At 35.3% G+C, this 23,681-nt stretch overlaps 1 protein-coding gene across 3 annotated transcripts in view; it reads left to right on the forward strand.

Moving 5' to 3' along the window:
• Nucleotides 1-23,681, forward strand: part of ARHGAP5 (Rho GTPase activating protein 5) — a 54,697-nt gene that overhangs the window by 23,345 nt on the left and 7,671 nt on the right. The window contains exons 4-7 of one of the 3 annotated variants that reach the window (XM_037393427.1): nt 4,938-5,085; nt 17,237-17,314; nt 18,795-18,926; nt 20,651-20,756. In XM_037393427.1, the coding sequence (XP_037249324.1) occupies nt 4,938-5,085; nt 17,237-17,314; nt 18,795-18,926; nt 20,651-20,756 (464 nt within the window). Of the gene's footprint in view, nt 1-4,937; nt 5,086-5,762; nt 5,850-17,236; nt 17,315-18,794; nt 18,927-20,650; nt 20,757-23,681 lie in introns of those variants that run through there. The other 2 variants (XM_037393428.1, XM_037393430.1) reach the window with 2 other exon arrangements.

Here is a 23,681-nt window from a genome sequence, read left to right on the forward strand (position 1 = left end):
ATGCATGTTTGGAGCCATATGCCTTCTTGAGCCTCCATAGTTTAAAACTTAGTATAACAAGCTGTAACTCTAAAAATGGCAGAAGGCAGGAGGGGAAGAAAGACAGAGCATGTCGGGGACTATCTTCTGCATTATTCATGTTGTATAGTTTCTGACGAGCTAGCCATGGATTAGAGATTACAAATACTTTATTGAGCCTATAAAATGAATGCTGTTCATACTGTGTCATTTTATGAAGTATTTTAATAGTCCTGAAAATATTGACTTTGCCCTCTATGACCTAGGGCTGACTACAAATGAAGCAGACAGAAAATATTCTTTGTTTTAAAAGTAGTAGTGAAATGTGTGGGAGGTAGAGAAGTGGCTGAATTTCCCATTTGATAAATTATGGTGGTAGTTCCGATGGGATGGAGGTGGGGGGGGGGGGGGGGGAAAGAAGGGAGCCCATCTTGAGCAGAGAGGACTTGCTAGAGTAAGCAGTCCATCAATAAAGGGGGTTGATAGCTAGGTTTAGGCAGTTTTTCAGTTTTCTAAGTTAATTTTGAAAGGTTGTATTTAAGTGCATTGTACTCTCAAGACTCACAGACAATGAGTGGTGCCTAGCTAGTTCCCTGGCACCTACAGTCAAGAGGGTTAATCTTGAGTATGCCTCAAATCCACATTTTCAGTTTGATGCTTTTTTAAAAATAATATTTCTAGTTTTGAAATCAAGAATTGTATACTGTGCTGTGTTAGAATACATGTTTTCTTGTTTACCTTGTCTTTTATTGAGAGGACTTCAGGTAATCTTTTGCAACATGTATTTCAGTGATCAAACTACTGTAATTAAATCAATATTTCAGGTAAATGCCTTTGGTATCAGTGACTCAAGACAAGTTTGCGATTCTCAGAGTTAAAGTGCTTTCCTGCCAAAATATGTAAGGATCAGCTGGAGGTTTGGCGTTGACCTCTGTTAGGGTATGAAGAGAAGTTGTCTTTGGCAAGACAAGTACTTTCACAAGTAGTGAAACCCATGCTGGAAAGCTCAACATTAGTGCAGCAATCAATTATTTAAAAAAACCCCAAACCAACAGATTTATATGAAAACTAAGGATTTCAGCTTTATGGTGTTGGACTTGTATTTTAATTACTAACATGAAACAGTGGTATATGAAACAATGAGCTTTTTGCTAGGATAAGCTAACAAAACCTTTCTAGAATAAGCTAACAATAACTTGGTGCCTATTAGTCCTTTTTTATTATGATGTATAAAAAGCATACAAAAATGTCTTGGACTGTGCCTAGGTTAGTGCTCTTTGTATGCAGTATTAGGGGACTGCTGTATTGTGGGGAGTGGGTCTATTGGGCAGAACTATTGAACTGAAAATACCGGTGGCAAATTCATAATCTCTCCATCAAAATCTAGGAATTTAGAAATAATTCACTTTTTTTCAGGTGTTGTTTAAATGAACAATTTAATGTTTAACAGTATTTTTGTTTGATATTGTTTCATTAGAAAACTTCTAAAAGTTAATTTTACCCAGAAAAAAATATGATGGTCATTATGTTGACTAGTAGATTTTAAAGTTCAATGCTATGACTGATGGATCAGAAAAGCTGTTATTTTCTCAGGGTGGGGAACACAGATGAAAAAAAAGCTTTCACTTAAGCTTATTTTTCTTAGAAATAAGACTTGTATCTTTTCCTAAAGTCAGCTGATCTTTTGACAGAGATCAGGCTTTTTGCACAGTGACATGGCTTTACTTTCAGAACAAGTTTTTTACCTGAGAAGTCTACAACTAAGGAAAGTGTGGAAGTCTCAAATCAGGAAATAACATGGTGTTTTTTTAATACCTTAAAGTTTTGTTGTTAATTTGCAGATGTTTTGGTGTTTGGTTGGTTGGTTTTTTTTGGTGAAGATTGTGTAGATAGGATTATTTGCAGGAAGATTTGATTTGCACTGTCACTGGAGAGTTTGCCTACTCACATGCCCCAAAAGAAAGGGAAATCATGAGTAAGGTATTTAAATAAATATTGGATGGGAGGGAGACAAAATATGTAACGGGAAATAACTGATAAAATTATCATTGTAACTTTGCAATGTGAAATCATAATTTCACGCTTGTGGGGTAGCCCTGCAATGATCACCTCTTCTCCTGCCTTACATTTGGATCAGTTTGAAAAGGACTTCAGGGTCTGGTTTTTTTGCTTTATCCTTTTATTCTTTATTATTTTTTAAATTCTGTAGACAAATTCTTGCTTTCCAAATTGGAGAGTAAACTGTTTCAGCAGACAACTCATCTAAGAAACCTTTCTGCTTTTTTGAGTGTATGTCATACTTGATATGTCAGTTCCTTACAACCATTCTTGTAAACACAGGACAACTATTAGAAGAAAACATTATTTATTCTGGCTTTGCAGACATATTTGATATTTCATACTATGTCCAGGTATTCTATGCAGTAATAATATCCATTAGTATCATAATTGTCATAAAAATTCTGTAAAATCCTAGTTTATTATTCTATTAACTGGATTGCTTTCCAATCACACCAACAAAATCTGTTTATATTTAATTATTTTATGCTAATATCTTGTCTTAGAAATAGACTGTGTGTCTCTGATTATCTGCTGGGTCTGAAATACACAGTCTGAATGTAGATCCATTTATTCTAAGATGGTGTGGATGTGCACTGAATACCTTGGGGGAAAAAAACAACACTTTTTCATTGTTCTAATGTATGTCTCTCTAAAATGATATTTTCATTTAACATTTGACAAAGATGTTTTCACTGAGTGTTACAGGTTCTTTAGCTTCAGCTTGGCCCTTCCAGCTGCTGCTTATCTGAACTGGTGTTGCCTCTAAATAAATACAATTTTGCCACTAAAGAGAAAATGGCTGATGAACTAGGTTGGGTGCTTGGGACATCAAAGCAGGGACTGTTGCAGTGAGTAGGAGAGAAGAAAAAGAAAAAGCTGTTTCTAATCTGAAGGCATATACTAGTGGAAGCATAGATATCTTAGTCAAGATGAATAAAAGTGACCCAAGGAGCTGACAGTTGAAAAGAATGCTTTCAGATATAGTCTGCTTTAGTCATGAAGGTTTATCCTAAAGTTTTATCCTAAGCTTTTTTCTAAACTTTTAAGTAAAATTTTCATTAAATTTAAATTTTCAGTTAACGTAAAACTTTGAGAATTGAATTGCTGGAAAACAATTTCTTTCTAATGTTTTGGAGAATGCTCTAGTAAATATTCCTTCCTTCTAAGCTGTAAGTGCCAAACCTTTTCTAGAAATCCCAAATTTGAAAGATACGCAATATTTTTTTTTTGCTACCCTTCTGTTACTGGGGCCGGTCACAGGTACTCTGCTGCTGATTGTCTTACAAAGAGACATTCCACATAAAAGGTTTCACCTGTGTGAAATAATAATTATATTATTGAAAGGCTTTGATTAACAGAGTTGTTTCTTTATCAAATGTTGGAGAAGTTCCACAGGTGCTGTAGGGTGATGGTTGGAGAAATGTTCTTTAGGCTGTAGTTTCCACTTTTCCTCCAACTTCAGCTCATTAATTCTCAGTGGGCAAGATAATAATGAAATATGTACCTTACTGAATTGAAATTTGAGGTAGTCAGTAAGCAGTGATTGAGCAAATTTGATGGTGGTTAACTGTTAACTTTTTTTTTTTTACACAAAGTGATTGAAATTCAAGACTCTTCTAGATGTAAAATGCAGAAACAAGACATTTTGTCTTAATAGTTAATTGAGGTGTAGTCTTATTATACATTTTAACATTCTCAAAACCTTAAATTGTAATTTGGCTGTTGTTGTGCTTTTTGTTTTTCTTTTATACTATTGGATGTTGACTGAAGAGCTTTTATATGAAAATGTAACTTCTTTTAACTAACTTCTCTACTGTATATAAACTGTAGGTAAAATGCTGAAAGGGTGGTCAGGCATTGGAACAGGCCGCCCAGGGATGTGGCGGAATCACGTGTTCAAAGTGTTCAAAAAACATGTAGCTGCAGTGCTCAGGGACACGGTTTAGTGGTGGACTTGGCAGTCCTGGGTTAATGGTTGGACTTGATCTTAAAGGTCTGTTCCAGCCTAAATGGTTCTATGATTTTAATGGTGATGTTCATTCAGTTTCCATATTCAGTTGCCAATATACAGCCAATTGATTGACCATTGAATATGGCTATCTCTGAATATTTTCATTAACAGTCAAGAGATGAAACATGGTATCCAATGCAGTATATTGCAGTTCTTGTAATTGTTCAAGGGTGGTTTATCAGTTGAACTGATAAAAGCCCCTCTCCAAGCAAGAAAATTCCACGTGAAACTCATTGTCTTACTAGATTCAATTGGGTGCGGACTTCCTTTTGGCTCAAGATCTTGTGCCTGTAACAAAGCAATCATGCTTTATAGGAGTGCCTGCAACTCTAAGATTGATTACTATATGCTCTGCATCATCATGTTTCTATTCTAGCATAGTTACACTATAAAGGTTATTTAGTGTCTTTAATGAGATGCATACAGAAAACCCTTTTTTGTTTTGTTTTGATATGACACTCAGTCCTGTCCTAAAGATTTCTGTGGAGGTGTGGTGCTGGTGGGATTCATAGAGACTCTTCTGTGAGTGGTGCTGAAAGTTTGTATGCAGACTTGTCATAGAACTCTAAACAACAAGTAGTGTGTTTATTTTTATTCCTACGGTGTTTCAATTACTGATGCATTGGGTGATCCAGTTCCTAATGTGATACAAAAATGACCAAATTTATTAGAAGTTATTTGAGTGCTTTGTCTCTAACGTATGCTATTTTAAAAGTACATTTTTTTTTTTCAGTCTGCCTTAGAGGAATTTTTAATGTCTGATAGCTGTATAATCTCTTTGTTTTTACTGAATGGTTACAATGTGAATTAGTTAAAATATTACTTAAATAACTCTGTTTTGTTGTAGCCGAAAAAGAAAACTAAGACATTCAATCCTCCAATCCGTAGAAACTGGGAAAGTAATTACTTTGGGATGCCCCTACAGGATCTGGTTACACCTGAGAAACCGATACCTCTGTTTGTTGAAAAATGTGTGCAATTCATTGAAGATACAGGTAAGATAGGAGAACTGTTGGAGGAAAGACTTTCCCACTTTGCATACTGAGTAAAGCCTTTCATTTTCTGTTTTAAAATATTTTTAGAATTTTATCCTGGAAATAAATAATTATGGGAGAAGCGCATTTTAAAAGTAGAATATGCTCTCTAAATTGTATGCTTAATATGTGATGGTCTTTTGTCTTTATTTACACAAATATTTAATTTCTTTCTGACAAACATTTGAATTTAACAATTTTTTCATGTAATTTAAAAAACTTGTATTTTTTTCTAATGCCAAATGACTTTTAACCTGATGACATTTCAGTCTTATATGTCTCACTGTAGCACTCTGTTTTAATTCAAATTTTAAAAACTTCTGAAATCCACTTTTTCCAACTGCAGAAAATGGGCACTTCATATGGCTTAATTAGCTTGCTTTCTTTATTTTACCGATAAATGTAGTTTTGTACTTTTAACTTATACAGAAATGGAAACATTTGTTTTTCTAAATACTGTGTAATTCTACATGGAAAATGATAATCAGTTTAACTTGCAGATTTCCAGTTGAATGTAAAATATTAACATATATGTGTGTGCACTGGGATGAAATTTCACAGTATGGTTTTCTCTCTCTTTTTTTTTTTTTTTTTTTTTTTTCCTGGCTCCCTGGTTGTGTGTTTGTCACTGCTTTCAGCCTATTTACTGTGTGACCATGAGGCGAATAGGATGATCTTGCTGGTCCAACAGAAGACTACATTTAGGAGTGGGGAATTGTGTTGAGGTTTGGGACTGACCTGTGGTTGGGTTTGGTTTTTTTTTTTTTTTTTTTTTAAAGATGGTGAGCATCGGTTTTCTGTTAGTGTGTAGATCTTGCTTGCTGTGAGGTTGCCTGAATGCTGTATTGCTGTATTTGAAGCAAATGAGAGTATGAAACTGACTGACTGAAGCTGAAACGTGAGCAGGACCATCTTTTGATGGGTGTCTGCAGTTCAATATTGTTTAGCGTGGGGTAAAACTGCACCTTTTCTCAACATTTCCTTAGTTCTGTAATACAATTTTGGCTATACGATGACAGTAGCAGTTTTAGCAGGAATAAAACTGATAGATATTCTTTCTTAAACTAAAATTCACATTTACTGCTATCTGTGAGAGTAGTGTTTCTGGAAGAATTACTGCAGGTGGTACGCCTAATGACTGTTTTTGAAGACTTAAATACTGCATTAATGCAATGAAAAGAATTAGGTGAAATCTTAGGCACTGATCTTTTGGGAGTTAGATATGTTAGTATAAATCTGTCTTTAAACTTTACCTGCTATTGATTCCTTGCCTGAAGGTAATAGCTGTGTTTTCTTCCCTCTTGCTTTTGCTTTCCCCACCTCATCCAGGAAAAAAAAAAAGGGAAGGAGAAAGAAGGGCAAGGAGTAATAGGGTGGTATAGACAGTTTTATATTTTGTTCGCTATTGTATGTAGCAAAAAAACCAAATTAAAACAAATCAACATAAATTTATGGGTGAGTCACTGTCTGAATGTGTTTTCTTTAAAAGTGGCTACATGCAGCTACTATGTATAGCTATATAAAATAAACATACACCAGTAATGAAGACCAAGTGAATTTTGAAGTTTGTAGGATCTGGAAGGTAGTATCTTATATTTGAGCATGCTTAACTTTATAAGAATGCTTTCAAACAACAAAATTATAAATCTAGATCTAAAGAAAATTGTATTTGCTTATAAGTAATGGTGTCTGTTATCTGACTTTGTGGTAGGCTTTTGAAAGGAAGTGTAGTATTTCTCCAAAAGGATTTTCACCAACTTGTGGGGCGAGAGAGAACTAGTATTGTGGGAGTATGATTTGTCATCTTTTTTTCCTTATAATAGTCAAATAGTGCAAACATCCAGAAGATTTAACACTTTATTCTCCTCTAATCACCTGTCTTTGAGGAATTAGATGTTTAGTTAAGCTTCTGATGTTTTCAAGATGTGAGTGGCTCCTCAAAAGTGGTGACTTGGGAGGTACTGCATTACCTTTATTTGGTTGAGTATTTGTTAGTTCATCCTGGGATGCTGCTGTGCAGCTACTGAAAGCTGGAGAACTTTAATTCTGGACATACATGTAAGCTGGACAACCATTGTGCCATCTGTATGCCTTTTTTGTGGCTGTGAAGACCATAGTTGTCCTGCTGTTTCTGTTAAGCACTTAGCAAAGATGGAAGAAAACCTCTACTTTTTATCTGTATTAGATTTTTTTTTTCCTCCTACGCTGAATTCTGTGTAAGTAGCTTTGGTTGTTCTTTTCAACTTTATACTTGGCTGTGGGAATTTTATTTTTGGTGTTTATTATTTTTATGTTGGGTTAATATTCTGTAGGTATTTGAGTTTCAAGCATTGTTCTGATGGAACATATTTGTTGCCTTTGAGGAGGTTGTTCACTTGCATTGTCTTCAAATCCTGTGCTGAGATAGTCTCAAAGTCAGTGATGTGAGCCTGTCTGAGAGAAAATGCCACAAATACGGTTTTGGAGATGATCAGTCTGCAGAAGGCAAGTTGGGGTCTGTTGGCTTCAGGTGGGAATCCAGAATGGTACCGTTCCCCTTTGACAAAGCTGCTTGGCCCTGGGGAATCATCCCAGTACTTCAGCTGTCTTTTAGCAAGTCAGCCTAGTACCAGTACTAACCGAACTGAATGCCGGTGTTTATTGTCATTGCCTTTTTATTCAAGAAGTGCAGTCTTTCCCAACTCTTCCTGAATGAGGCTAATCAGTATATTTCTCTTACAGATGATGTATTTGTTCAGCTTTTCCTTTTAAGGTACTTCTGTGAAGTGCATCTCCTTCCCTTTGTATTACCACATACAATTTGTATTGTGGCTGAATTGCACATGTTTTTGCGACGATATGATTAACCTCAAATTGAAGAGCTAATTTTCATGTTCTCTATCTCTGCCTCATGAAATTATACAAAACAGTGTGTCGTACCCACTCACCTAAATTGTGACTGAGGCTAGAAAGTACGCAGTGTGAAAAAAGTTTTCTCTGCTTTGTTTTGGATGCTTAGATGAGAAGATGATATCAGAAGGTGTTGTTGAAGATTTGTGCTCCACCGTAAACCTTAAAGAATTGAGTGCATGCAGAAAATACCATCAGATTTTTGTTTTACCATACTCTTCTGGAATATCCTCATAAAAAAAAAATCATCTGCATCAGTAGAAAAGGAACAATATGGAAAAAATTAAGTAAATCCAGGAGCTGAATAGCTCTAGCTTTTTATAAATCAACAGATTTTTTTATTTTGAAGGAGCTATACAGATGCTGTCAGGTTAAAGGGAGATCTGGTAGAGATAAGGGATCCTAAGTCAGGGCCTACAGATGTAGGGGTTTTTTTGTGTGTTTCTGTTTAGTTTGCTATTTTCTGACAAGAAGTTTTATTCTGAACTGGTTTAGCTTTATGGAGTCAACTAATTTCTGGTTTTGAAAGATAACCTAGTGCTTGAATCCCTTTTGGAATCTTCTTGATAGTATTGGAAGTAGAAAATGAGGGAGTGAAGTGGTTAATACGTGAACAGATCTAAACCTAATAAGCAGCAAGTATGTATCAGAACCTCCGTTTCAGCTGCCCTGTGTACTCGCTGCTGGTACTGGTAGTAGAAAGCAGTAATACTACATAGTACTTTGTCTTGTTAGAACCTATTGATTAAAAAACACTTTGTAAAATACCATGTAAGGTTATCTTAAATTTAATAACACTGTCACTTCTGGATAAGGAGTGAGGAAAGGTTGGATAAATACTGTAAAAAAGCTTGCTTGAGTATTTATGCATTCTCCGTGATTATATGAAAACATTTTCTCTATTGAAGCCTTTCATTTTTTAATTCATTGTAATTATAGCAGGATGAGTAATTTTTTGGCTGGTTGTCAGAGCTCTTGTTGGTTCATTTAACAAGATGATCAAAACAATTTTTACCTTTCAGGTAAGTAAGTTGATAATGGTGAATTACCAAGTTTTTCACTAAATGGCTTGGTATAGATGTATAATGTTTTCAGGAAAATGTGTTTTCTGGTAAAGATATTGCAATCTTATCTGTAACCTTCTACAGACTATATAAACACTTACCTATCATTAGTGACATAGCGTAAGCTATAAGCTGCTGGTGTTTGTATGCTCTGTCACATTCTTTGGAAATCAATGTGTAACTTGCTCCTGAGGGCAGCTAGTTAAAGTGACTTTTTGACGTTGGTAGTTAACTTTCAGTTATGGGTTTCCAAAAGAAGAATTTGATGATACGGTTGTTCTGGTGTATTTTGTTGCTTTCTCCTGATGGACTGAAGGTCATTGTGTTATGTCACTTGCAATGAACTTACAAAGTGTATTGGTTTTCTACAAACTAGGTTTATGGAAATGTATTTAGCAGGGAAACTAAAGTATAATTTTCTTAAAACTGAAGTCGCGTTTTTTGTGCAGAATAATGGTGATGTGAGATGTGCTAGAAAAAAAATGAACTAATTTAAAAAAAAAAAATCTATCCAATGTAGACCATTACTTTTTTTTTAGTACAGCTCATTTTTTCTAAATGTAGGCAGAATTCAGATAATTGTTGAAGCTAAGCTGTTTAACTGTATTAATAGCGTGGATTCTGTGTTTCTCTAAGAATTATGTAGAGAGTAAGTAGGATTTTCTGATAATTTTGAGAGAATGCAATGCAGATTTCTGAAGGCTAATTTAATGTTTACCTTCAAAATGCTGGTATGATTTGAATTTTCTGTTGCAATACCATGTGGAAATATATATTGAATGTCTAATTTTAAGTGGAAAAGCTCACATGTTTATGGCAAGTTTGTAGCTCGAGTGTTTTCTGAACAATAAAATTTTTATGCTGTTTTACATGACACCAATTTAATTTCAAGTACTGTTTGTGTGCTATTCAACACATACTGTTGTTGATTATTTTTAACTTTCCCAAACTTATAATAATGTGGGAAAAAATTACTCATGCTCACCGATAGTATTAGCTTATGAGGGTCTTCTAATATTTCAGTATCTTTTTTTAAATTGGTTTTGGATTTGATTTTTTTCATTGTTGAAAAGTTTGGTATAAATTACATTCTGTTTACTGAGGAAGGAGGCATCAAATTAATATGAATACTAGTACAATTTTGCAATGTAATGAATTTAGCTCTTGACTATTTGCAACTGTAATAATAATAGCAGTATTTTAATGTGATTTTCCTCTGGGTTTTCAAATATTTTTTTTAAATCTTTGTAGAATACTGACATTCCTGTGCTTCATTGACAAGATTAGAAATTTTAGATTCTGTACTTCATAGAAAACTGATAGCATTAATACAGTGCTAATTCTACATGAAACAATTTAGGGAAGATAAGCTTATTAGAATAATATGAATTTTAATAATTTAGTTACTCAATTTATGTCAGACAAGGAATGGAATAAAGAAGGATGAATGAATTTGAGCCATATCTCATTTAATGTCTCACATGGTCTTGGTAGGGAGCTATAGGTGAAATTAAAAGTTTTGTACTTGCTATGTGTGCAGTAATCACTGCTTTTGATATTGATGCCACTTTGTAATGCTGTTAAATTAACAACTTTGGAGGTAATGCAAGTAAAAGAATACTGCCTTCTGTGAATTTCCCTCTCACCTAAGTTATACCCAGGTCTTTACATTGAATCTGCCATGAGGCTGGATTTTGACTTTGAAAGTATAGATAATGCGAAGTTTGTCTTTAGAGAATGAGGATTGGGTAGAAATAGGCAAAGAAGATGAGTCAGCAGCACCTGCTGAGGTCAAAAGGCTGGTAAATCATTGAAAAGTATTAATAGTGGCTGCAAAATCCAGAAATTCAAGATTAATTATCTCCCCTTTTATTCAAAGGGCTTGGGAGAGCTAGAAGCTTTTAAGGCGCTGTTCTGTTGGACACAGAAAATAGAATAGGACAAGAGTGGCCATCCTCCTTAGCCTTATGTATGAGATCCAGCATTCTGAGGGTAGTTTCATAAGAAACAGTGTAATAGCCAGTACGATCCTTTCCTGCTGTATGCTTCTGTTGCTTTTAATTTTGGGTGCTTGTCAGACATCTCTGAATCGGTGGAGTTCACTGTCTTGGAAAGCTACATCAGCAAAAACGGACAAGGTCCTGCTGTGTAGCATTACAGCTGGTAAGTTAAGGGTCAAATCCATGTCAAAACAAGTGCAAGGCATGGAGCAGGGCTATGTAGCTAGGAGCAAGGGAAGGATAGAAAGAGTGATTGATGAGGCAGGGAGTTAGACCATCTTTTTCAGTTATAATGTTCAATTAAGTTGACCCAACTGCCCATGAAAGTACATGTTTAGCAAAAAAAATGCATAGGCCGTGGTTGTTACTATCGATTCTGGATGGAGTAACAATAGAGTTAAATAGCCCTACAGTACATTTTGTACCCTCATGAAGTGTGTGAGTGATCCTAGTGGTGTAGTTAATATATTCAAGGCCAGGGCTTCCATTCAGGGGAGTGTAGACAAGCTGGAGGAATGGGACAACAGGAACCTGATGGAATTCAACAGGGACAAATGGAGGGTCCTGCAACTAGAATTGCAAGGACTAAACTTCTGCAGTGGTACATGTTGAGGACTTGAATGGCAGGATAGCAATGCTGCTGAAAAAGATCTGGGGTTGGGGTGCAGAATAGGCTAAGCATGAGTCAATTGTGCATCCTGCTAATGATGCCGTCCATATTGGACTGTCCCAACAGACGGGTAGGCACTACAGCAACAGAAGTGATTATTTGTTTTTACTCTGCACTTGTTAGACCTCATCTGAGATACTGTGAGAAAGGTGTTGACAACTTTGGTTGGGTCTAGCCACCAAACAAGTGGGTTTGTTCAGCTTGGAGAGGGAAAGGCTGAAGAGATACCCAAAAATGACTTAAAGTTGCAGCCAAGGCTAAAGTACTGAAGTCCATGGCAGGAGGAGCAGAGACAATGATCATTAAAATATGAGGTTCCAACTAGAAAGAAAGGAAAGACTCTTGTCCTGAGGATATTTAAGCACTGGTTCAGGTTGCTCAAAGAGGTTGTGGGCACTGTGTCCTTGGAGATACTCAAGATCAGATTTCGGAAAGCAACCTAGTCTGAATTCAGTGATGACCCGTGTTTGAGCAGAAAGTTTGATAGATGACTTCCTGAGGATCCCTTCTGTGATTGCTTCAACATTAAAATAGAATACATTTCAGCAGTTAAGAAGCTATATACCACTTTGTGTTTTGCAACTTGGGAATTAATCACCAGGGAGGAAACCCTGTCCAAACTTGAGAGGAGGGGGAAACAGGCATCAGTTGTTTCTCCTAATGGAAGACCGACTACCAGACGGGTGGAGGAGGAGCACATGCATTAATTCATTAGTGTGTGAGAATCACTGAAAACAAATATGTTTTGAAATACTCATAAACACGTTGTGCACTTGAGCTGTATTGCTAATTAAGGTATCGCTTCAAAGGGAACATCATGGGAATTACATAAAGAATTCCTAAACAGTGCAGACAGGACCAAGATATCAATATCTTTTGCAGAGTACTGACAGTGCTTACGCTGCTCCTCTTACTCCCCTAGCTTTTTCCAGGCCCAAAGTGACCAAACAGCCAGTATGCCTGGAAAATTAGAGTATCTTCAGATGTCACCCGTATTTAATGAAGTAAAGAATGTGCCTACCTTTTTCTAGGTGTGTTTGGCATGTCCTATTAATTGAAGTCTTTTATTCTTTTTTCGAAATGAACAGGCCATGAAATATGTGATTGAGCGATGCTTCATAAAATGATTGAGAGCTTGTTTAATAATTGGTTAACGTATATGATAGAAATGTTAATTCAGCATTGGCTGAGAGCTGCCTGTTCTTTGAGTCTTTAAAAAGTACTCCTTATTTTCTTACACTGCTTACTTTTTATCAAACTTATCATTATTCTTTAAGTTATATTTTTATAAGAAGCAGTAAGACACTTATTTTTGGTTCTGGTTTTCAGTGTGTGAATTGAACGTCATGGATATTTAAAGGCCAGTGTTGATAGGCACAGATAACACCTTGTATGTAGAATTTTAAATGTATTTTATGTAAGTCAGTTTAGTTGCTAGACTCTTAATTGACAAGAGTTTAGATTCTTTGCTCTGTAATTACATTCATAGAAGTTACCATTCTAGATCAGTAGGGTGGTAGTTCCTTTAGTCTTGTGCAGTCTGGGTAGCACAGGGGTTGGGAAGCAGTACACCGGGTCAATCTGTGAAATAAAATTCTAGAATTGTATAGATCCCAAAATTTACAAAAGTAGGTGTGGGAATGATAGCTTCAGCTATTGTGGTGATGAATGATTCCTGAAAAGTTCAAATGGTTGCTGTAGAGGAAGGATTTAAGCTGGGGAGAGAGAGAGACTTGCTGTGATTAGGTGGCACATATTCAGAAATGGAGACAGAGCAATGGTAGCGGAACCTGGCTATGGATGTCAAGTTGGCAGATGCTGTGTGACTTTTTTTTTTAACAGACTAAATATGAATATAGCTGTTGTCACTCAGGAAAAAGCTTTAAAACCATTATAGACAGTTGTCTGAAAAATTTAAACTCTTAGTACTTGCTATCAAGTAAGCAAAAAAGAGTTAGAAGAATTATGAGTGTGTGATATGGGGGCCGGGAGGAAATCATGCTGTTATGTAATTCCAGGGTATGCAGGCAGTTTGAATTGGTTACAATTTGGGTCAGTCTGTCTTAGAGTAGAAAAGATTGGGAAAAGATACTTCATATGACAATAATAGTAACTCTTGGATAAAAAAAGAGACTGAAATGATTAACTTAGAGAATTTCTGAGGAAAGGAAATTACATAGGTTTTTATAAATATTGCTGGGAAAGAGCAGAGAAGTTACTGCTTCTTGTTAATAAAGAAAAAAAGATTTTATGAAAACTTCAGCTACTGAGCATAAACCTAGTGTGCTTTCATGATGTGCATTCCTGAATTACAAAACTACATTTGCTGTGGGTAGTTGTAAAGATCACAAGTAAATGACTTAAAGGGATTTGGATGAATCGGTGGAAGATGAATCCACAAGTGGCTATTACAACACCTTATGCAAAAGTCTGTGTAAGCCACCATTTGCAGGAAGCTGAGAGTATATCCCACAGGAAAATTGTCTCCCTCCTGCTCTTCCTACTTGTCTTCTCAAGCACATACTGCTTACTGGTGTGGAAACTGGCTATTGTACCAGGTAGGCTTTGATCTGCCCATGTGTTGAAGTTAGTATGTTCTGTGGAGGAACCAAGAGTTGTGAAATGTGTTGGTGCCTAAGAATGGAATTGTCCTACAAACTAAGTATGTCTGTAGGTGCAGATCCACTTTGCTTGTTTTCCTTGAAATGCTTTGAACCCTGTGTGAAGTTCCAGTTAGATGGGATGGAACACTAATCACAACCGGCAGCACAAAAGAAGGCACAAGAAGAGAATTTATGAGGCAATACAAGCTACTTCGAGAAAGGATTAGTCCACACAAAGATGAGCTCTGTCTTGAAGCAAATGTAGGCTATTGTGACGTGAAATAAGGAGGATCTAATTCTTTAAACCTAAAGGTGTATAAAGCTTGCAGGTCAGAGAAGCAAATAAATTAGATTATTCTGATATATAGTATTACAACAGCCATTCTGTCTAGTAAGGTTATTGTGAAAATTACAGCTGGACCAGAAGGGAAGCAGGATAAGAACATAGATAAGAATTCTGAAAAAATCAATGGGCTTGCAGATGAAGGAAGTGGATAAATTTTAAAAAATAAATGTTACCTTCTCTCTGTTTCTCAATATATGAACATATATTATAGATACACAAGAAATTTAAAAGCTAAAACTAGGGAACTTGTATGTCTTATCCAATCACATCTTCATGAAGTATAATAAAAAACAAACAATTGAAGCATTACTTAAAAATTACACTTTCAGACTTCTAGCTGTGTGTATGCCCATGAACAGATTAAACTTGTGTCCTTGTGTGCCTTAGAGAAACACTTTAATGACTGTTGACCAACTGTTTTATGAAGTGTTACTTTTTAAAATATACAAGCAAGAATAATTATTTTTACTCTCAGTAGGCATCTCCTTGTTTAATCTGAAAATTTTCTGAAATACTGTAAGCAGTCTTTCTGTGTTGCTTGGGGCTGTACTGGTCTGAGTAAATATGTGTCTACTACATGATGAAATGGGGAGGGGAAGCCCAAATATTGCAATAGAGCATCTCTGTCTTCAGAGCAGCCCAGTTCAAGGATTAAACATTCCTACTAAACAGTGACTGGATCAGACTTCTCAGAAAATGTTGTTGCAGCACATTCAATTCCTTTTGTGCAAAAACAAATTGAATAGTAGTTCGATAGAACACAGAATACCCTGGGGCTGTAGGGTCTCCAACTGAGAATTCTCCCATGCTAAACAAAGAGAATCTTGATCTTAGCTTGCTCTTATCTACTAGTGATTTTCTTATATTTCTTTATTTACAACTTCTGAAAGAGGAATGCAAAGTGTTTACATCTGTGATAGTATGTAGCATATCCAGGGCATTCTTTTGAAGACAGGTTTGAAATCCCTTCCAGCTGTGGAAACCATTGAATCACTGAAACCACTTTTTGCCCTGTGCCACCAATTATACCCTCTGGTGCTTTTTGAGGATGTCAGTGAATGAGTCTCAGTTTCTTGAAAGAACTGTTTAGGAGTGTATTTACCAGAGAAAACTCTTTGACTATGGATTTGGAAAGATAAATGGTAGGTATAAAAGTTAGTTGAAGAAAAGCTTACTTCACATAGACTTGGTACAGCCAGTAGAGAGACATGTGAATTGTTGTGGCATTAAGTTAGAAAAGTTGATATAAAATTAATTGATATAAATTTCCCAGCAGTATGAAGCATTTAAGTGCTTTTTGTACTTTGGGCATTGTAACAGGATTCCTAGTGTTTCTTGGTAGCTTAAAAGGCACACTCGGTGACTGTGGTGTGACAGCGAAGTTATGTATTGATCTGATAATCTAAAATGTGTTCAGTCACTAGGCTGTGATGGTAAAAAGCCTAGGGATTTCACAAAGCTCTAAAACTTGGGAATTTGTAAATAGAACCATGTACTGTTATGGAGATCTAGCTTATAGGTAATTCTGCATCCATAAAAGTAACTTGGAGAATTATGGAACTATAAACTGCTTGTACTCCTTAATGGGTTCTAAATTAACAAAGAACAAGATCTTGGGTAATGGTGTGAAATAGCAGGATGGACAGTTTCATTCAGTGAGTAGCTGTGTGCGAAAAAGATAGCAATGTGATAGGAAGCATAATCACTGGAGTGGAGTGAGCAGGGTGTGTGTGTGTGTACATAATAAAGGTGTATTTTTTAATATTTACTTAGAATGGCTGCTGTAATTATGATGGCTCCATAATGCACAGTAGAACAAAGTAATAACGAGAAGCCTGGAGAACCTCTGCTTCCTAACACCTGTCTCCTTTTCCCTCTTCCTCTGCACCCTTAAAGACAGACTTGTAAATGGCATGATGGTTTATCTTAGCAAAGAAATGAGGAGAAATGTATGCAAGACTTATAAAATATAAATGGTAAAAGGGAAGGTATGTTAAAAGATTAAGTCCTTGCATCTTGCAGGAGTGCGTTACGCCATGAAATTAAAAAAAACAGGAATCAATTACAAATGCTGGATTTTTCTGCAGAGTATTTTACCAGTGTGTTATTGCTTGCCAGTAAGTTGTTACACCCAATTTGTGAAGACTGTTTTTAAAAACATAAATTCTGTGGGTACCAAACTCCAGAATTAAGATTTTTGATGATATAAAAAAAAGATGTAAGTAACAAGAGTCTAGTAGAGATCAGGAAGGGAATAGTTTTGGGTAACTATTCCACAAATGCCTACAGTCAGATTCTTGCTGTCCCACAATGTAGTTTCAGAGTGATTTGTATTAAATGGAATACTGGACTCGATAAACAACTGATACTTTATGTTTTGATAATACTATATCAGTAAAATGGTTAACATGTTAATTTTTAGGCATCTAAGATTTGTATTCCTACTTTTGGTTTCTGTATTAGTAATTATGACTGGCTGTGTTTTGCTCTATAGTATACAAACTTGGTTTTTAATTTGTTTTTTTCCCTCCCCTTCTAAGGATTATGTACGGAAGGCCTGTACCGTGTTAGTGGGAATAAAACAGATCAAGACAACATTCAGAAACAGTTTGATCAAGGTAATGGCAGATTTTATTATTTAAAGTCAAAACAGAACTTGAATTCTCCATGGATTTATCATAGTGCAATATAAAAGGGTTGCACTTCCAAACTGACTTCCATAGCACCGAGTACTTAATGCTCTGGTAGGTTGTATTGGTATGGTCCATTGGTTATTACCAATAAAGCTATGTATAAACACAAGATGGGATAGAATCTTGTTGCAGCTGGCTTTATTAAGTGCTGTTAAAAATATTTTCTAGTGGTATTCTAGTTTTTAAGAGTTTAAATGGAGTCCTAGGTGCTCCTTGTGTTAATAGTTTATCAGTACCTAGGCATTAATGCATTCGCTTCCCCCTCTTACCCTCTGGTAAATGTAGTACTTCTTGATACTTGTTTTATTGAAAGCTGTCTTGAATAATATGGATTAACAATTAAATCTTGATAATAAATTTCTAATGCAGCCTTTCTCATGCTAGAATGTACTGAAATATGATTGGTAGGTTATGCTGTTTACTTTGATGTGTTAAAGGAAAGGGTTGCATTATTTTTTTCCTTCTGTTTTCTCATTTAATTTATGATCTTGGTTGATATTTCAAAATGAAAACACTTATGAATTGTTCTTGGATATTAATAATGAAGTTGAGCCTGTGAAAAATAGTAAAAACACTCTTTGGTGGTAAGAAAAATAAATGTGCTAGGTTCGAGTTTTTTATGCCTTACTATGCTGTTTCAGATAGTCTGAGATTTTCTTCAGTCACCTTATTAAAGGATGTTCCAGAGTTTCAGGTGGAGTGGACTTTTGGAAACTAAACTTATTATTTTCAAAATTTCAGTTTTTAAATATTTTAAATTTTATGTTTTTAAAATTTTAAAAACATTTCAAATATTTTACATTTTGAAGTTCTGCAGTTTGCAGTGCTTCCAATTCTAGCCTCGGTATTAAAATTATGTAGCATTAATTTATTATTATAAATTTCATCTTAAAAAAAATCTCTAGTTATAAAACATGAAGCTTCTGTTATTTGGGAATCTAGCAGTAGATTATATGGCTAAGTGTGGTCACTGTTATGTTTTGTTGTCCTTTTTTTAAAAGGCTTTATGTGGTTACATGAATTCTGCCAATCAATGTGCCCTGTACCAGGTTTTAACAAAATGTTGGGAAATATAATTTAAAACTTACTATTGGGCAAAAATGATAATCAGAAGCCAGTCAGTGACAAATAGAAAAGCATTTAAGTCTGCATGGAAAATCAGACAACTTTATTTTTCTGATCTTCTGCTGATTTCTTATACTGTCAGATTTTCTTATATTTGAATTCATGTGGGTCACAGTGATGGCACCTTATCTGTAGGTTCACCTTTTCATGCATTCTTGTAATAAACGTTTGGCAACATTTTCATATTCAGTGTTTTGAGTAAATTCTTGTTTCATTAAATACTAATGAGGAATGATAGCTGTAAGTTTTATTTACACTGCTGTTTAATTTTGTTTTACAGATCACAATATCAGTCTAGAGTCTATGGGAGTAACAGTAAATGCTGTGGCTGGGGCTCTTAAAGCTTTTTTTGCAGATCTGCCAGATCCATTAATTCCTTATTCTTTGCATCAAGAGTTGTTAGAAACATCAAGTAAGTAATAAACAAATCTTGTCTTGGCCTAGTTATGTTATATTGATTGCCCTTATTGCAATTTTTACTTCATTGTAAGTTGAAAGGACTAGCCACACCAAAATATTTTTAAAAGTGCTTAGACATGTAGTTTTTTTAAGCATTCTTTAAAATTAACAGAACTATATGATGAAATAATTTTAATACATTATTTTTTCTAAATAAGTTGTGGCTTATTATTTCTTCTTTTTGTAGAAAATTTAATAGGAGAAAACTACTTTTTTCTGTTCTGTATTAGGGCTGCATATGATGAAAGCTCTTGGAACTGTATTGCAGTTGTTAACAGGGAAAAAAGTCTTTGAATTCATGAAGTCTTAGATTCAAAGTAGGCTTTAGAAATCAGACACATCTATGGAATGTTATGGTAATTCTTTTAGATTTTTCAAATTCTTTTTGAACTCCTTGTAAGATCAAATACTTAATTATGTTTGCCTTACAAATATTTTTTGGACACTTCAAAGTGAAAAGACTAAATTGTTCCCTTCTTTTAAACAGTATCTCTCTTGTATTGTCAGCAAACTGCTTTACAAAAAGTCTGCTAAACGTTTTTGTAGGATACGACTCTGACAGTATTCCTAATGCTTTTTGTTCAGAACATGGAAACCTAAGGCTTGGGCCTGGACTTGGTTAATAATCGTCCAAAAATACAAAACTTCTAATAGACTATATCTGTAGATACATATTTGTAGTATTACACCTGTATTTTTCAGACAAATTGCTCGTTTAATGTTATTAGTTAGGTTTTAGTTTTTCTTAAAAGCATATCAGTTAGATTTCAGCCAAAATGTGTAATAACTTAGAATATAAATGGACTTACTGCTTAAAATGTCATTAATACTGCATTAAATCACTATTTGTGATATATTGGAGCATATTTCATATTATTCCTACAGTAGTGCTAGGCTATATCAAATTTCGTTTTAGCAGTGCAGTCAAGTAATAGAGGTGAATTTGTATTCCTTTTTATGGTACAAATCATCATGGAATAGAAGTATATTCTGCAGAATGTATCGTTCTACAATACTTCAGTGGTATTTTCCACAAGTATTTTAGCGGCAGCATGAGTTGTTTCGTTTTTTTTTTTTTTAAAGTTGTTTTATTCTGTAGTCCTTTCTTACACGTTGCACATTTCCTCTTGGAAGCATAAATGATGTTGCTTGGGCCTGTAAAAATCCCTGTTTTTCTTTCAGTTGTGTATTTAAAATAGTTACATCAGGCTCATTCATAAGCTTATCAGTTATTTAAATGAGAAAATTACGATATTCTAAGTTCATGTGAATGTCTTCCTTCTTCCAAATCTTTATGAAACTTCAGTCTAAATAAATCTTATGTCTAAGTTTTCACATTTTGCAAGCAGAGGAAAATCTAACAAGAAATGACCCTGTCACATTGTTACTTGTCATTCTACAAGCCAACGATGAGCTAATCAAGTGATTCTTTGCTGTTAGACACAGATGAGTAATTCTGCTTAAATACAGAAAAATATTTCTTTGTTTAGATAGTTACCTCTATAATAAAAAGTTATGCTATACAATAGTATATGCAGACAGGAATTTTATCAAATATTTTCTCACTTGATATTTCTCTGTGGGTATCTTATCTGTATCATTATACCAGGAAAAAGGCTTAGCAACGCTTTATTCAGTATGTCTTGATGTGTCAGAAAATGTCACTTATTTCTATAGAAATCATGGATAAGACAGAACGGCTACACGAGTTAAAAGAAATTGTGAAGAAATTCCACCCAGTGAATTATGATGTCTTCAAATATGTAATAACGCATCTAAACAGGTTTAGTATTTTTCTACTAAAATTTTGTTTGTTGTAACAATTGCAAAAAAGATTGTGTTAGTAACAATGAATTGACCACCAGAATAGAAAATGTTATGCTGTATTGCTTATCTGTTAGTATAACTCTGGAAAATGAAACTAGGAATTAGGGATTCATTAGAAAAGGATTGTATGTTCTGTTGTCTTTTACTGATGTATAAATAGCTGGCGTCATTGCTACTATAAAGTTGTAAGGGTGATTGGTGTATATAACAAAAAAGCTTGAAAAATAACTATGCATCACAGTTACAGGTCTTTTTTTCAAAAAAAATTCTTTTTGTTTGTTTTCAGGAAGTAGCTGTTAAATTTATAGACTAATAGAGGTTTTAGGGGATCTGAAAGTCATTTGGCCTAAACCTAACCCCCACCCCTTTAAAGCAGGGCTGGCTTCAATCAGAATCTAAAATGTAGCACCCAAACTCCCTGCTGAGTAAGTAAAATGTAGGACAAAGCTGTAAGTAACAATAAATTGGTTACACTTGCTTCCTAAATCTTGCCTCCTGCATGGAATTTTAATAGGTTTGTGTTTAGTAAATAGAAAAATAACTTTTAAAATAATCTGATACTGGTAGATATATACTGCCTCATAATCTGCTGCTTTACATGCTCAAGTGTATAATATTAAGTTATAAAAAACAGGAAGACAAAGACCAGCTTAGTCATGTTACTTTTTCAACTAAAATGGGATTATTCTCTGAAATAAAGCTAAAATAACTTTTTTGTAAGAAACTTTGTTTTCCAGTATATGTCATGTAAAGATTAGCTTGTGATTTTTTTTTTTTTAATCTGTTTTTAGACAGAATCACAGAATTGTTGAGTTTATGAAGAACCTCTGGAGGTTGTTTAGTCCAACCCCATTGCTTTGGCAGTCAACTGGAACAGATTGCTCAGGATGGTGTCCAGTTGAGTTTTCGGTATCTCCAAGGAGGGAGACTCCACAGCCTCTCTGGGCAACCTGTGCTAGTGCTCAGTCACCATTACAGTAAAAAAGTGTTTTCTTATGCTCAGGCAAAATTTCCTGTTTCTGTTAGTGCCTGTGACTTTTTGTCCTGTCACTGGACACCACTCAGAAGAGTCTCAATCCATCTTCTTTACACCCTCCTATAGGATATTTAAAACCAATTACAAGACTTCCCCATAGCTTTTCCAGGCTAAGCAGTCCCAGCTTTCTCAGCCTTTCCCCACTTGACAGATCCTTGGTCTCTTAATGATTTTTGTGTCCCTTCACCGGGTTTGCTTCTGTGCCTCCATGTGTCTGTTTTGCTGGAGAGCCCAGAGCTGGACCCCGTATTCCAGATGTGGCCTTTGCAGTGCTGAGTAGAGGGGAAGGATCACCTCCCCAACCAGCTGGCAGCACTCCTGATTGTTGGCTGCCTTCGCCGCAGGGGCCCGTTGCTGGCTCCTGTTCTGTTTCTTGCCCACCAGGATTCTCAAGTCATTGTCTGCAGTGGTGCTTTCCAGCTAGACAATTTCATATATATACACCAATAACCTCTTAATGACTTTTAAGTTGTTAAATTGTTCTAGACGTGTGTGTGTGTGTGTTTGTGTTTTCGCAGGTATTTGTAACACTCTAATTGGGCATGTGATATGGGGGCAGAAATGAGACCTTTTAACTTCCCTGTTTAGTCAACAGAGAGAATGTAGGTACTCTCCATTGCAGTTTGGAAGGAGTCATTCACTGAATGAGAAACTTGAGAATTTAGGCACCTACTTTTACACTTCTCTATCACATATACAACTTACTAAGCGTTTATAAAAGTTATAAGTTCTCCTTTGCAGGGAAATCAATCAGTTTTTCCATTGCAGTCTTGCCAAATACAAATTGAGCCCTAAAACAGATGAACTCATATCAATGGATATAATTATTCCATGCATTTACATATTACAGAATTGCAAGATGTGCTTGTGCGTACGAAGTAAAACCAAACATCTCAAATTTGACACAGTTATTAATTACCTGAAATGTTTCAATAGTTCTTAATGGACCTGATAGAAATTTTTGTGGAAGGATGGCAGTCTCTGAATTGTCAAAAAGCTTCATCTGGTTACCTATTTCCGTAGTGCAGCTGAATGTACAGTGTGAAGTACCTGGATTGCTGCAAGTGAAAGAGCTAAATACAATTTTAAAAAATTCTGAATAGGTTCTAATTCACACCTATCTACAGACAAATGAAGTTGCATTAATCGCAGAACTTACTGGAGAACTGCTTTCTGGTCCACTCTCTTTTTAGTGGTGACCGATTTACATCGCAGGTTGCTAGTAAAATAATCTTAAGGCTGTCATTTTTTCTTTCATTTGCAGTGCCAAGTAGTTGTGGCCCATTCAACAAGAAAACTGCTTGAGCATAAGCAGTTGCAGAGGGTGAGGTGGGGGCGAGGGGTAGATAGAGGTGGATACAGGATCCTAAAGGAAACTTGTAACTAAATTCTTTAGAGTCTGTATTTATTTTTTAAGAGATTAATTTATGGTAAATTACTGCTAGTATATAATTAAAATGGAAATGTTCATCAATTAATTGTTAAATGCGATAAAACACACTTCTACGTGATGGAAGAGTTCTCATCGCAAACTGATGTTTTAAATGCTTTGTGTGTGCATCGTATGTCATTAGAGTAAGGATTGGGGTATTGTATAGATTATAGTGTTAGTGATTGATGCTGGTTTGCTGTGTTCATGAGCATAGGACTTAGTTGTTGAAACAAAAAATACAAGTGTTATCCAGCTGAGTGCTGTTGTAATATGAGGCCAATAACCATGAGAATATAATAAATAACAACAGTGATGTGAATTTTTCTTCAGTGTGATAAGCACCTTTCAGAGGATACTAGCTAGCTAATTGTGGTTGATGAACTATGAGCAGAAGTGAGTTTGAAAGATGTTGA

The sequence above is a fragment of the Falco rusticolus genome, chromosome 7 (genome assembly GCF_015220075.1).
Source record: "Falco rusticolus isolate bFalRus1 chromosome 7, bFalRus1.pri, whole genome shotgun sequence".
Taxonomy (NCBI): domain Eukaryota; kingdom Metazoa; phylum Chordata; class Aves; order Falconiformes; family Falconidae; genus Falco; species Falco rusticolus.